Source organism: Lycorma delicatula, chromosome 6 (assembly GCF_047948215.1).
Source record: "Lycorma delicatula isolate Av1 chromosome 6, ASM4794821v1, whole genome shotgun sequence".
Taxonomy (NCBI): Eukaryota; Metazoa; Arthropoda; class Insecta; order Hemiptera; family Fulgoridae; genus Lycorma; species Lycorma delicatula.
In genome coordinates, this window is record NC_134460.1 from 136,000,179 (window position 1) to 136,017,449 (window position 17,271).

At 27.4% G+C, this 17,271-nt stretch overlaps 1 protein-coding gene and 1 long non-coding RNA gene across 2 annotated transcripts in view; one reads left to right on the top strand and one right to left on the bottom strand.

Annotated features, from left to right (window-relative positions):
* Balat (Beta-alanine transporter) overlaps nt 1–17,271 on the top strand; it is a 923,597-nt gene that overhangs the window by 501,218 nt on the left and 405,108 nt on the right. The window contains exon 4 of the mRNA XM_075369712.1: nt 15,682–15,836. Within this exon, the coding sequence (XP_075225827.1) occupies nt 15,682–15,836 (155 nt within the window). The remainder of the gene's footprint in view (nt 1–15,681; nt 15,837–17,271) is intronic.
* The window catches only part of LOC142326981 (uncharacterized), a 432,491-nt gene that overhangs the window by 398,102 nt on the left and 17,118 nt on the right, over nt 1–17,271 (bottom strand). The window lies entirely within an intron of this gene.

Here is a 17,271-nt window from a genome sequence, read left to right on the forward strand (position 1 = left end):
TATTTAGTTATAAATTTTCCTTCAGGCTAGAGAAATATTTTTAATTCTCATTCAAGTGCGAGTACTCGTGTGTGTAAAATTCAGTTTTGTAACTATCTTTCATATTTGCGGTTATATGTTGTTCAGTATAATGAGTATAAGTTTATAGTGTGCTATAAAATATTTATTTTTAAACAATATAAGAATTGTAATGTATTGACAATGACTCGCAGTTGCATTAATCATCATAAATGCTTTTCTGAGGTAACGTTAAAGTCTCAGAAAAGAAATATAACTCCACCGATAAAAAATTCGTATGAACTGTATTTTGGATGCAAACATTGGGCTCCTCAAATTTTCTGTGTTTCTTATGTAACATTGTTGATTAAATGGTTGTTGAATAATGGAGGGTTGGCTAAATGGATCTTGTCACATGCCATTTGCAATTCCATGGTTTGGAGAGAACCGAAGGATCACAGCACAGGCTGTTATTTTGTGTAATAATGATAACTGGGACAACAGCAATAACTAGACGTACTGTTAAATACCCTGGTATTCCTCAGCCATGCGGCCAATTCCACCAGTAGATGCTGTCAGTGCGGCCAGTTGATGAAGATGAAAATGTTGAATCTTGTGCTGACTTATCAGGCGATGAAGAAAGAGATCCAAACTTTTTAGAAAATATATATACTTAGCTCCATTTAATTAGTCACTCAGGATTAAATATTCTGGTTCGTGATTTAAATTTATCAAATAATCAAGCAGAGATACTGGCATGAAGACTGAAAGAATGGAATCTTTTACAACCAAACACTAAAATAAGAATTTCAACATTTGTTCTCTCAGTACGAAAACTTAGTACACCGTAATGATCTGGATTCTTTACTGGAAGCTTTGGGACATATGTAACATCCTGATGAATAGCGACTTTTTTTTATTGACTCGTCAAAGCTTAGTTTGAAAGCTGTTCTACTTCACATTGGAAATAAATACGCATCAATGCCATTAGCATATGCTGTTCACATGAAGGAATTTTATGAAAATATGAAACTTGTATTGAGCAGGATTCAGTATGAGAAATATTTATCACGTATTTGTAGAGATCTGAAAGTAATAGCACTTTTACTGGGACTGCAACTTGGATACACTAAGTTCTGTTGCTTTTTCTGCGAGTGGCACAGTAAGGATAGGGAAAACCATTACATAAAATAGTACTGGTCAAAGAGGGAGGGACTGACTGTAGGAGAGAAGAATGTTGTTAGTCAGGCATTAGTAAAACCAGAAAAAATTGATCTTCCGCCACTACGCATTAAGCTACGTTTATTCAAAACTTTTGTTAAAGCAATGGATCTTAATGGTGCAGGATTTCAGTTTCTAACAAAAAAATTCCCTTATATAAGCGATGCTTATATTATATTAAAAAAATATAGGAAATTTATAGGAAGGTATAATTGTTGGACTACAAATAAGAAAACTAATGAGTGGTCCGGCGTTTGAAGAATGTGACTTGGAGGTTGACTTGGAGGTTGCTGTATGGAAATCATTTCAAAATGTGGTAAACAATTTCCTTGGAAGCCATAAAACCAATAACTACAGAGAACTTGTTAGTGAACTTCTTCAAAACTACAAAGAACTTGGGTGTAATGTCACGTAAAATCCATTTTTTACATTCACATTTGGATTGTTTTCCTAACAATCTGGGTGCTACCAGTGATGAACATGGAGAATGCTTTCACCAGGACATATCTACAATGAAAACACGGCACGAGGGAGAATGGAACCCAAAAATGTTAGCGAACTACTGTCGGAATCTAAAGAGGGATCTACCTTCGGCAAATTACAGCAAAAATTCAAAAGAAATAGATTTTAGGTGAGTACAAAATGCATGTAATATAGTGTCACATTACATTCACCAAACATTTTTTGTTTTCAAAGAAATTTAAGTTACAAAAAGCTGACCTCTATAGAAAAAGTCTATTAAATCAGCATAAAAAATACTATAAGAATCGGCCATTTACTATCATTTAACAAACAAAATATTAAATTTTGTTGACCAGTGTTATCCATTATCCACATATGAAGTGTTAACTGATAACTTCCTATACCTCCTGATTTTAACCAACTTTACTATATAATATAATTAAAAAATAATTTTTAATTAAAATATCTTCAAAATTTTGGTTTCTCATCGGATGTAATAATTATATTTTACTTTTTTTTAGGAATTAAGAATACTTATTGAACATGATTTCCTTTAAAATAGTAATATTAGAAAACTTCAAGTTAACAAAGGTATGCTGTTGAAGTTTAAACTTAGGTAACGTAATTAACTTTTGTTTCTAATTAAGACAAGTTTGAAATTTATCAAGCTTTCTTAACACAAACATGTAGAATAATAAACTGTAATATGAACCATTAGTTACTACTATGAAGCAAACATAAGTTATTCATGAACCAATACTTAGATTATAGACTGATGTACAGTATCAAATTAATATTCTTGATCTTAAACGTAAACCTTTAACCGAACTGGAAATGATTTGGGCCAATATTGAGACAGCCCGTCGTATAATAATAAAAAAAAGATATTTTAAAAATAATCTGTTACTAAAAATATACTAAATTAAATTTTACAAATATTAATTAACGTTAATAAATTATTACATTGGAAAAATTTAGATAAACTGAACTTTTGTAGAAAATAAACGTTACTGTCAAAAAAAAAGATAAATTATCTACACAATTTATGAAACTATATCCTGCTTTTTGTCTTCGAAACATCTTTTAAGGCTGATAGAAAATTTCAATATAGAGGTGTAAAAAAATTTTTTTTGGAATATCATTAAATTATTTACTTCTCACTTGAAGTATTTTCGTTTCTTCTGGATAATTATCTCAATAGAATTATTAGTTAATACACGATTTCAGGATGTTGCTAATTTTAATTATTTTATTATTTTAAACAAAAATATATTGTTTAGTTTGTAGATCAAAATAATGTCATGAGATTTGTACTTTTATAAATTAACGAAATATTTAAACACACGTTTTAAATAATAGGAAAATCTTTTTCCAGAAAATGTTTTAGAGCTGTCAATAGATATCATTATTTTATAATATTTTTATTTAAATTAAAATATTTTTATATTTACAGAATTTCGTTTAACAGGTTGAAATTCGTGAATAAGTAAAATATTTGTAACCTGGTCATGAGTTATTTTTCTTTTCAAACTCTTCTATAAATATGAATCTATAAATGTTCTTTTATTAATGTAACGAGTAACAAAACTATGTTTTTTTATTTAAACACGTACGTCAAATATTTATTAACAAGCTGTATTAACAATATAGATTTTAAATTTTATGATTATTTTTAAAATAAGTTTTTTAATAAAGCGAAGTAAAATTTGTAAAATCCTATTTCTGAATAAATATTTTCATATGTAACGTAACAGTTATAATAAATGATAAAATTAAAAGCGATTTAGAAAAATGTATAGGAAAACATTATGAAAAAGAGATGTAAGTTATGTATAAATTATTTGTGTAATTAACTTGACCAATATAAATTACGGTAAGTTGTGTAGCTTATAATTAAGATATTAAATAATATTAAATGAATTGAATAAAAGAATAAGTTTAATAAATTTAAAAAAAAATATATATATTTATATAGAAAATTTAAAAAACATACGTCATTTAATAAATTTTCAAAATTAGGTAAATTCAAATTTGTTACAAATAATTTCTATTAAACAAAAAGAAATAAAGAATTGAAAGATAAGGCAAAGAGATGAAATGAAATTAAGATCAATTATTGAAATTTCTGCGTATAAAAAAATAGTAATTATTTTCCAAAAATTATTACAAACATTAATATGTACCTGTAATTATACAATTATATTAATATTTTTGGTTACTGCACAAAATAAACATACCTTTACCTTTTAGTAAAAAATTTACATATTATAATTTTAAATTAGGTTAATTCTGTTGGTTAAAATGTTTATTAGGATAAAAATACTTTAATACGCCTTTAAATCTAAATAACACAAACCTAAAAAATCTTGTACTCAAAATAGTTCTCCTCGTACCTGGATAATATTGAACAAAGTTCACTCTACGTTCAAAAACAGACTATTCACATTATCTTTCTAGCTGAGTTTGAAATTCTGTATTCCTTACCGAAGAAACGCTTTAATAAAGACAGTATGTAATTTAGCAAATACCGGGAAGTAACGGATCGTACCTGGTAGTCAATTTGAATTCATCTTTAACGAAGAAGAATTTAAAAAAAAAATGATAGTCATAAATGCGCATAACTAAAATAATTTATGAAAAGTTTCTGTTGATATAAATAAAATAAAGGCTACGAAAATGTCTTGATTAATTAATAGTATCCCACATCTGTGAAAATCAAGTGTTTTTGCTTGAACATATGAAACACACGGATGGGAGATTGCCAAAGTGAGAAGGTTTGGAAATGGCAGTCAGAGAAACGATAATTAGAGGAAGACTATGGAGAAAATAAACTTAGTTTATTTAGGTTAGAGAAGCCTGTAGAATGAGATGTGAAATATTACTTCATAATGACTTTAATATTCACCCAGAATAATGATCCTTTTTTATAAAATTAAATTAAAATTAATATGATACATGAAAAGATGTAATTAAATAATGATAATAATAAAATTTCTCACTACGGTTTCTTTTTTAATTTTGAATATCTGTGGTTAATCTCAAGATATCGACCTGAGAGAAGTGCGCTACAGCATTTTTGTGCTGAGAAGCATGCTGTTTTTTTTACGTTTTCATCGTTCAGATTCGTATCTTTTTAGGACGAAGTTTAGTGCCGGCCTCCGTAGCACGAATGGTAGCGTCTCGGCCTTTCATCCGGAGGTTCCGGGTTCGAATCCCAGTGAGGCATGGCATTTTCACACACGCTACAAATCATTCATCTCATCCACTGAAGCAATTCCTAACAATGGTCCCAGAGGTTAAAAAAAGGTTTACTGATGAATTTGATATACTTCATATAATATGTTTCCCTTATTCTGGAACTAATATGTATTTCTTTTATAATGCAATCTTTCTGTAATAATAATAATTATAAACTAACAATATCAACTTGTAGTAGATTTATTTGCATATATTATTCGGTTTATAATAAAAAATCTGATGTGGTCATTGCATGACTTCCTTGTACGCCTATTAAATTAAGTATACACATTTTTTTTTTTTTTAATGAAAGTACATAAAATTTTATTTCATTAATAACTTCTGATATTTTTTTTTTTTAAATGTTATTACTGGATTATTATTTATTATAATTTTTTTTTTTGCAATCAGAGGTTAATAGTTATTAATAATTCAATATATTTAAATTTAAAAAAAAGTTAAAAAAAAGGAGATGAAGTCGGATTAAACCGATGTAACTTCCCCTTGTAAGATCCAAAAATTTCATTAATTAAAATTGTATTTCGCTATAACTCTAGAACAGATGAAAATATGTACCACTTACAGATACCTACAGATATATCGTTGAAAAGCTCTCAATGAGGGCTTGTTACGTCAGTTAAGATAAAGTCCAAAATCTAATTTTTGGAGCTTTTTTGGACATTTTTGGTCCAGTCGATTGCAATCAAAAGGGGAGGTTCACAAATCCAAAATTTCAACATCCTACGGCTAATCGTTTTTGAGTTTTGCAAGATACAAACGTCACGCCGAAACTGGTCAAAATGGATTCAAGAATGGTCAAAATGTACATTTCCGTTAAAATCTGAAAACCGAAATTTTTTGCGGTCACAGTAATTACTTCCTTTATTTCGTATAAGGAAGTAAAAAAAAGTTATTTTTACTACCACTTCTGACTTTTTTCTCGTTCTATACTTTTTAACAGATTTCAGATATTCGACAGGCATTTTACTTCTGATCAAGCCTTATTATTCACTAAAAAGAACAATTTCAGTCAATTTTTATTTATTATAAGAAGTTTCTTCTGGTGGTCCTGTTGTTACACTTATCCCAGGTATAATTTAATAGATTTTATTTTAACGAAAATTTGTGATTGTCTACAATGTGATCCAATTTTTTTTTAGCGTCATCACTGCTTATTAATGAATTACTGTAGCATAATAGTAGTATATATATATATATATATACACACGAGTATCTTGTTGTTATTCTGAATCCAAAGTTAATTTTTGAAAAGAAACATATTAGATTATGATCTTTAATATTAAAAATAGAAAAAAACCCTAAGTTTGAAATTTAAAGTGGTAATTTGATAAAAGAACAAGAAGTGTCTAGTCTCTGGTAGTAATTTACCACTGAAATTTTAATTGTGTGCAATGAACGTTTTGATAAAAAGAGCGTACGACAGAAGTCGTGTCGGTTGGTGAAGTTGTCCTGATAGCTTCTGGTCAAAGTTCGTCAGGATCGGAGGTGGAGTTGTATAGGTAAAAGTACTGCACGGCCTATGATATCCTTGCTGCTTCCTGCACCTGGAGACCACGGTTATCTGACTGACTGATTGACTAAGGTAAAGTGAGAGTCATAAGACTTTAGTCAAGAAAGAGAGAATTGCTTCTAATAATCATCGGGTCTAACACCCTACGTTAGGCCCGATAACGTAGGTATTGACGTTATCGGGGTATTGACGTCACGTTGAATGTTCTCATAACATATAAATTAATTACAAATTTAGAACGTTGGACCTTCCGGAATAACTTTAAACTTGAAGGCTGCTTAGACATGAAATAACTTTTTCCACCTTACTTACTTATGATTAATTAAATTTATTTTTTAATTAATATTAATCGTATCAGAATTAATTTTAACTTAGACTACTTGATGCGGCGTAACACCTTAATACAGATTAGCAAAGTTGTCTTTTAGTTTATTATAATAATGAATAAACAGTAAAAATGACAAGATAACTGTGATAATTGAGTTTTTATAATTTTTGTACTTGACATACATTTGTGAAATATTAAATGTGAAAATTGATTAAAATATAAATTAATAAACCAAGGTAAAAATAAATTTAATAAATAAAGATAAAAAATGGTTAAAATAAAAGAAAATACAAGAATTCCCTTTGCTAAACGCAAATTAAGTTTAACGGGAATGTCTCATAAAGGAGTATTTAAGATTTATCGTCTGAGCTTAAAATTGAATTACCATGATGACTTAGAATAAATGACAAAATAAAAAAAAAATTAAACATGGGAATTTATGCTTAGCTTAAGCATAAAGCGTGAGAAATTAACTTGTAATCTCTAGTTATAAGTAGAAAGTACTAGTTGGTACTAGCTCCTGCTTGGTAAAATTAATTAAAAAAATAATTAAGTCTTCATAATGAGTACCTTAATTTTCTAGCATAAATTGATTTATTTTCATCATTATAGGCTGAAATTTATTTTAATAGGTAGTAAAGATTTAAAAAAAAAACCTTTTTTGGGATATTTTCTTAGGTGCATTTTTTCTTTTAATAAAATGAAAATTTTCAATTATGAAGGATTTGATGATGCATCCTTATGTATTTTCACCGATTTTTAGTTAAGTAACACCCTTCATTGAGCATGTTGATTATTTTTTCTTTTTTTTTTAGAAAATGATTATTAATTATTTAAAATTATTTAATATAAAGTCGTATAGCCATTATATCAGTCTGATCAAGAACAGTCATGCAGAACAGTTATCATTTAAAAGTAGAAAAACAACTTATAAGATATATTTTATCATTTATTATTTGTGTGCTAGTATAAGTAAAAGTAAAAATCATATTATTAGCTTATGAAAGATATAACAGTATTGAAATTAACCCATCGGGTTGGTCTAGTGGTAAAACTCGTCATCGTAAACCATCTGATTTCTATTCTTTTGTGGTTGGGGTTTACAATTAATTACAAGTCTCAGGAATGGTCGGCCTGAGTCTGTTTCAAGACTATACCTTTACATTTACAATTACACTCTAGCCGATAATGACTAATTTTTTGATATGGATATAAATATAAAGATATTAAAAAAACATATTGAAATTAAAATAAACAAATAATTTAACAAAAAAATTGTAAAAAAAACACATAAATCCTATGGGACTTCCTAGGGATTCAAATACCTGTTACTCGCGGACACCTTTGAAAAAAAAATATTTTTTTTTTTAAATCTGTTCTAACAGTCCTACGTACATTAATTACGAAGTCCACCTATCACTGCTCGTGATTACTAATTGTTTTTCAGTTTCAAATAATTCATAAATTAACAACAAATTATATATATTTTTTTGTTAAAGAATAACTTTGTCTTAAGAGAAAAAATTTCTTTTCTTTGTTTAAAAATTTATTTTGGTTAAGGTTCTTTTCCGCGTTCACTTAAAATGTCCAGAGTGCGTTTTTCACACTGAATCTGTCACAATTTTTTTCTTCATTTCACAAATAATTCACTTAAAAGTTATGGCGGTTATTAGCACACATTTATACAGGTCATTCAGTATAATAAAAATCAAATAACAAATAAATTATGTCAAATAAAATCCCTCTTCAATCCAGTTTAGTAAGAATGAAGGAATAGAGTCTTCTAATGGTGTTCTAGACCATTAGGGTCACATTCGCGTAATTGGTGTAATAAAACTTTGCTTTTATAATAAGATAACAGTGAGAGTTTAATTTGTCTCGCTCTCATTTTTTAAACAAAATTAGCAGTAGTAATATAACAGCACATGTTTTATCTGTATAAATTATTACGTATAAGTGAACGTCGTCATTTAAAGTTATGTGTCGTCACATAAATTTTGCATATAATAGAACAATAATCTTAATAAAGTATTTAAAAAATACATTATATTTAACGCTTGACACGTATTATAATTACCTTAATATGTTAATAGCTTATTTTATCAATTTAGCAATATCTGATATAATCACACTACACTTTGATTTCTTATGTTAGATAGCCCATAAAACATCAGTGAAGACTATTTGCAAAAATCATATTATATTTTTGTTTTATTCTATTCCTCTTACACTATTTTATTCACGATTAAATTCTCTACAAATTTTATTTAAATGTTTTATGAATTTATTACACATTTAACAAATTTACTGTATGTCAAACATAAAAAACAAGTTTCTTACTCCAATTTATTTTTTTTCTCAAAACCTACTGCAGATACGGTTCTGGAATCTATTTTATTCGATTTTTCAGTTTAAAAGCCATAAAAAATCAATAATTTTGATGCTTAATTAACATCTTAAACATTTCAGTATGATCTCATTTCACCGGGGTAGCTGAAATCCGAGCGAATTCTTTCACTAACCATAACTCGCAAATAAAGCATTTTAGGAAATATGTTTATACGAGGTCTGTAAATAAAGTAATGAGACTAGTTTTTTTTTTTTTTGGCAGCCAAACTGCCAACACAATAAAGTTACTAGTAAACATATGTTTATATGAACAGATGATTTATATTAGGTATTAATATTTTTAGTCTATTGTTGTCACATGAGACGTAAACAAACTTTTCGTAAAACGAGTTTTTGTTGTGCGTTACAAAAAATAGTGATACTAATTATCAGCAACGTTGTGCAATCACGTTTTGTGTTAAATTCGGTGAGAATGCTACTGAAACTTTTTCAAAATTGAAAAGGGCATATGGAGATGACGCTCCGTCATCTAAAGTATTTTAAAGCTCCGTCGTTTAAAGTATTTTCAGATGGCCGGGAAGCAGTTGTGGACGATCCACGAACTGGAAGACCGTTAACGACAAAAAGTGACGACAGTGTTGAGGAATCAGAGACTTGATACAGTACGACCGGCGATTAAGTGTCAGAATGATTGCAGAACAATTGAATTTGAACCGTACCGCAGTCCATCAACCTTTGACAAACGAATTGGTCATGAAAAAATTTGTGAAAAATTGGTACCAAAAAACCTCATTGTTCAACAGAAAAACATCAAGGTGGAAGTGTGTCGCGATCTTCTAGGGCAAATTGAAACTGATCCTGATTTTCTAAAAAAAAAATTATTATTACTGCTGATGAATGTTGGATGTTTGAGTACGATCCAGAAACAAAACGCCAGACGTGGTGAGTTTGAACTCACCACGTCCTAAAAAAGCAAAAATGAGCAAATCAAAAATCAAAACCATGTTAATTTGTTTCTTCGATAGTAATGGCATTGTCCATAAATAATTTTTGCCTTCAGGACAGACTGTAAATCAGTATTTTTACTGAGAAATTCTTGAAATACTGTGGAAAAGAGTTAGCCGCGTTAGATCAGCCATCAAAGACAACTGGATGCTACATCATGGCAATGCACCTTGTCACACTCTACTCTCCATTGATGAGTTTTTGGCAAAGAAAAACATTCCTGTAATTTCTCAACTACCTTATTCACCTGACTTGAGTCCCTGCGACTTTTCCTGTTCCTGACTTTAAAAAAACATCGAAGGGGTCACCATTTTAGAACAGTAGAAAACATTAAAAAAAAAATGTAACCGACCATCTGAAGGATATTCCAGTTTCTGAGTTCCAACACTGCTATGAAAAATGGGAAAACCGTTTGAAGCGTTGTGTGGTTTCCCAAGGGAACTATTTCAAAAGTTATAGAGTCCATGTATAATTGGATTATAAATAAAACGTTTTTCTGAACCAGTCTCATTACTTTATTTACAGACCTCGTACATGTTTTATTTTTAGCTATAGAATTCTCACCGGAGAGATAGCAGTGAATTTTTTATACATACATTATTTATATATTGATTTATTTACTCTGATAGCACCGATTTAAAGAAGGCAATGTCAACTAGTTTCATTATTTGACTTTAATTAATAGCACATTAATAATTAATTATAACAATATAATGAAACTAGAACAAAGTGTTTTATGAAAATTCATCTCATATTTATGTGTATCCCTATGTATGTTACCATGTAAGCTTGTAGTATTGCATTGCCATTTTCCATACACTAGTCTATATCTCTCTTTTCATAATAAATTTAATCTATTTGTAATTTATTATCTTTTACAAGAATTCTTCCCTTTCTGTTTTATTATTACAATTTTTTTTTTTTTCCTTGAATTTATTTATTTCCCGTAAAACATACGGGAAAACATATTGTAAGTTATAACGATGGTTGTCTCTTCCATAAACCATTTATTAGTAGATAAGCTGTAAATATTACACTTTACAAAAGACTTAAAATTGAGCTGTTCAAGAAAATGAATGTAACCGTTAAACAAAACCTAAAATTTAAATTTAAATAATTTGAGATAAGTTCTTAAAGTTGTTTAAAGTTACGACAATAATATCTATAAAAGTAAAACATGGATACTAATGTCTGCAAATAGCCAGAGACTTCGAACTTTATGAGATTTTTAAGGCCTGTTACAGGATCTAAATTAGACGAAGATCATAAGATTAGACAAAGACGAATCTTGATATGAACAAAATTATATTATTAAATGATAAAAGCTAACAATTATAGTAGGCAATGATTCGAGTAGAAGAATGAAGAATGACTGATGGCCGAATTTTTTGAATTGTCCCCCGAAGTGGGTACAGAAATGTGGATGGAAAAAGAAAAAGAATGGATTTTAAAATATTTATAAAAATATTTCTATGTTTAAATATAACATTTTATTTTATTATCATGTTTATCACTCATAGTTTATTAAATAAGATAACTTTTATTTTAATTTTTTTTTCAGTTATTTTTACTCACGAATTTTTATTTACGATGTTTTTGTTTTTTTTGATTGATGATATCACCACATAAGTTTGAAGCTTGTGCGTGGGATATCAAAATGGAATTTTGTAGCATATGAAAAATACGATTCCTGATCGGGATTCGAACCCAGCACTTCATTTAATTAAGAGAAATTAAATGAAATGTGCTTGGTGACAAATCTGAGAAAATCTTTGAGACCGGATATGACAATGTAAAAAACAACTATGTGTACGATAGTCATACTTGTTATGAGGCTGATGTATAAAATAATGTGCTACGAGTTTCGTAGTTCATGTTTTTTTTATTTTTAAAAAGTTTGATGGAAAAAAGTTATCCACAATAATGTTTTGTAACAACAGACCTCTGGATGATAGAAGTCTGGGATAATATGAAAAGCTTGGATATTTATTAGTATATATATATATTGTTATAAGCTTTTAGAATAATTTTAATTACTTGTTTTTGAGTAGAACGGATTATATTTGAATAACAATCTTCAGCATGTCTCTAAACAGTAATACCATATCTTAAAATTGATTCAAATAATGTTTAGTAGACAATTTTTAAAACATAATTTGGGAAATGAAACTTAGGTGACACATTTTATATTGTATACTACGCAATCGAGCAAAAATAACACTAATTTGCTTAGATCAAATAAAATATTCATCAACAATTATAATAAGGTTGAAGAATTATTTTTTAATAAATAGTTTTTTTTGCTTGATGTTATCACCAAATAAGCTTGAAGCTAGTACGTGAGGTATAGAAATGGAATTTTGTAGCGTATGAAAATACCATGCTGACTGGAATTTGAACCCGAGACTTCCAGATAAAAGGCCGAGACGCTACCACTCTGCCACGAAGAGCAGCAAAGCAGATAATATAGTCTATTGTTTCATGTACAATATAAATTTAGGTCATAACAATAATTTAGAAGAAACAGATAAACACAATGAAACAAAGCTCAACAAATTTCGTGAATGGACCTTTAATTGTCAGTTTAGTTAAATATAGTTTTATTTTGTTGTAATTAACGTCACTAATTACTTTATTTCCCTTCAGAAATATAATAATATTTACAGTTGATAATTAATTACTTTATTAAAATACAAGTTTGTTTTTTTTTTTAAAATGAAACTTTGTTAATATTAAACTAATATTACTAAAAATTTAATGTTAAATTAATTCAAATTTTATATTTATTTAAAATAATTATCAGCGGTGAGAGACATTAAAACAACACCAATAATTTAAAGATGGGTAAATACAGCCTATTAATTAAAAAACCAGTTGTACAAAAAGGAATAAATGTTATAATACCTAAAATAATTCCTTTAAAAGATTAAATGCGAAGGTACGTAATTATCTTTTGTAAATAATGAAAAAAAAAGACAGAATAAGTGATAAGTTTAACAAAGAAAAATATTTTAATTTAAATTTTATGAAAAAATAAATCCGTGAATTCTCTTTAAAGGAATCATCATTAAAAGTTTTTCTTAAATACAGTAATGGGAAATATAATGAATGAAAATGTCAGTATAATCTATAACGTAGGGCTTCATATAACAGTATACGTAGCAGACGCACAAAAATCACCTGACTGAAGATCACCTGAGTAGATTTCCAAAGAAAAACCGCACACCATTTCCTTACCAGATGATTTAAAAGAAAAAGATTATTCCGTAAATGACGAAGGTTTTACCATAACGCTAGACAAAATTCAGAATTTTATTTGTGATACTGATTATATTTTTCTAGTGACAATTGAATTATGTATTAACTTTAAGTTTTCTGATCCTTTAAAAAGACTACACTATACAAATCTATTATACTCACATAATACTGTTAGTGACAATTCAATCTACATCCTGAAGGTTATAAGACCCCACTGAGAGGGAGATTGAAAAAAATATGATAATATAATTTAGTATTAAATAAGTTCCATAAACACAATTTTAACATTTTTTTTTATAATGTCCTTATTATGTTTCTTTATAATCCTCATTAAAAAATTAATTAAATATTTAAGATGCTTTTTATACATCTTATTGCTAAAAAGTTGATAATAATGATGACTGTAGAACACTTAATTTCTCGGACTCAAATACCCAGTCTAAATCAATAAAATTTATTTATGACTTTTTAAGAAAGTTTTTCTAAGCTATCACAGGCGTTCTTCACTTATTACAGAAAAACTTATCGACTCAATTTGAAATTAATAGGCATTTACATGTAATGAAAGACTTACCTACAAACTGCTGTTTTTTAAAGAGCTACCGTTTCTATGTATTTAATGGTTTTTGTTTGTTGGAGATATTTAATTTAGTTCGAAAAAAAATTTCTTGTAGCTAATAATTTACAAAATATTTATTACAAATTTTTAATGAAGTTCAAATTTGATTGGGAAAGGGAATAGTTTAGACAATACGTATTATAAAACGAGTTTTGGAACATATATCTGTTTGAAAAGAGAGAACTATTGCTGCAGAACATCTTGTGTACTTTTAGATTAATTCTTTTCATTTTACTTGAAATCATTGTACTTTAATATAAATATTTGTGGGAAACACTTCAAAACATTAAATAATCTCACCAATAATATATACGGTAAAGTTTTTATGAAAATTGTTTTAGAAGCAACTTACTATAAAAGACGTAATTATTTTCATAATTTAGAAGAAATATTATAATAAAATTATTTGGTAATATTTGTCACTTTATATTACATATTTTAAATTTTATTTTCTATTATCAAGGTTTAAGTCATTCTCAGATTGACAATTTTATGTGATGTCGGACACTGAACCAAACCGTGTCACCTACCCTATTAGTTCACTAACAATAAAAAATAAAGTCCTACTTTACTGTAGTATATATTCATACATAGGGGATAAGTTGAACTTCAAGAGTATCAACTACGTGCTGTTAATCGACCATAACTTAACAATGTAACAAACAATGCTTTGGCAACTTCTATACTTTTAACAAAAGTGTTTACCCTCGAATACTCAAGAGTTATTTTTGAACATCCTATCTGAGAGTTATTTACTCTTCCAATAGAGTGTAAGCGTTCATCGTTTGTTATCAAAATTATTTAGATTGCTGATTTTCATACTTAAAACACATTTTAAGACATAAACGAAAAAATTAAAATTAGATTATCTGTAAGGATTAAATTTTTCTTTTCTTGTAATTTAACACGAACCCATCAAAACTTATAAATTTTGGTATCTCTTCTTTAAAACAGATCATGAATAAAAAAATAGGTCCAATTTATTCGAAACTTACGAACCAATTAATTAATATAAAACAGATAATTTTAGTTACGGAATACATATATTTAAATTTCATCAACTCCTTTAACCTCATAAAGCAGAAATCTGAAACTTCTCCATGATAATAACCATGAAATCAGCTGTCTAATGATGATAACATAAAAATCGAAAGCCTACTTCAGAATTTAAAAAAAAGCTTTAATTCTTTGGAAGATTTGATTACGTAAATTTTTAGTTAAAGAAATTCTCGACAATAATACAATTTAAAGCACTCAATCCGGTGTCTACTTTTTATGATTGAATAGAATGATGATGAATTAATTCTACGTTTATTGTTGAAACACTACGTCAACTGGTGTATTATATATATAATTTTTTAACACCAAAATATACTTCATAGAAAATTATTCTTTTTATTTAAAACGGGGAAAAGTTGCTGAAAGAAGTAAATTGAACTTTTACACACAATTAATATAAAAAAGCAAATCTAATATTCAGTTGAGTGTTTAAATTTTACAGTAGGAATTAATAATAAAATTCAATCTTCAAACCTGCAATTAACTTAATGCTTTGAATATATATATTTATTTCATATTAAATAATAATTCATATATTAATGATGTATAAGACTAAGTTACGTTTACTTCTCTTATGAAGTGTAAATAAATAACAGAAAAAAATGTATTTTTCAGATTGGGAAGAAGGCCATCATTCTTCATATATTTACTGATTGAGTGTCTATTCGGAATTGCAACGGCATTTGCTCAAGATTTTGTTACGTGGACTGCTTTTCGAATAGGTGTTGGTTTTACTGTACCGGCTATTTTAGGAACACCTTACGTACTAGGTAAATTATCATAACTATTTCTAATATATATTAATTATTGATTCAATATAATAAATAATTTGTAATATGTGATACAATTTTTTTGAAAAAATTAATTTGAAAACGATTTTGATAAACTTTGTTATACATAAAAGATTAATTTTATTTAAATGTGAAATAAAATAAATTCAATCACAATTTTTTATAATTAAATAGATTTTTATTTTCTCATGTAAAACATTGGGGGAAAAAATAAAAAAAGCGTGGAATTATTTAGTTAAGAAAGATATACGAGTATTAAACTTTAGATGAAATAAATAACAACAGAAAAGAAAAAAGAAATTTCTTTAACTTGTATAAATTATTCAAATTAGGTGATTATTTTATTAAAACATATAATAAGAGAGATAAAATTATTTAATGAATTTACAAAATGAATTCTATTCTTCAGAAAATCAATATTATTTGTAGGAAAGAATATAAATAAGTATACTCGAATTATTCAATTTTCATGTTAATTATCCAAATGAATTCGTTTTAAATTAGTTTACAAAAACATATATATATATATATATATATATATATATGAATATGTAATTATATATGAATATGTTTATATACATATATATTTATATAAACCTACTCTTTAAAGTGCTGTATAAGTAAACGTTTCTAACGAATTGCAGATAGATTTTAAATAATAGATTTTTAAACCTTTTTTTTAATTTATTTTCTTAATTATTTCTGTTTTAATTTGTTTTAAAATCTTCCTATCCAATAGGGTAGAAAGTAATTTCCTTCCACTCAAAAGGATTTAAGTTAATTATTCTTAGAAAGTTAACTTTAAAATAAGCTTTAATTAATATATAAGTCTAATGAACTTACACTTATAGCACACAAAACTTGTTTTTTTTTTGTTTTTTTTCTAGAACAGTTTCTTTAAATATATAGGTCTATGTATAAAATTTGGGGCTCGTAAATCTCCAAAACTACTACATAATTTTCAGTGAAATTTAGATACCCTTTAGTAGTTTATCTGAAGTTGCGCAGGTGAAATTTTGATTAAGACTGGTTGAGTCGTTCCTGAGTACGCTCAATTTAAGTCGACAACTGACAACATTAAAATAAATAACGTTTTTAAATAAATAAAAAGATTGATCTATATTAATTTATATTTTAATTCTTTCACATTTATTTTATAAAAAACTCAATTTGATGTTTTTTCGGTTGCACTTGGGATTGCGGAGTGAAAATTAATTTATTTATGTTTTGAGATATGAGGGTTATGAAAATACCATTCATGAATAAACATTTGTAACTCGAAAATCTCCAGTACTACTATATAAATTTCACTGAAATGTTATAGTAATTTTTCTGAAGTTTTTTATGTAGAAATTTTACGAAGATATTGTGTCGATCTTGAATTACGTTCAACTGTTCAAAAAAAATTTGAAAA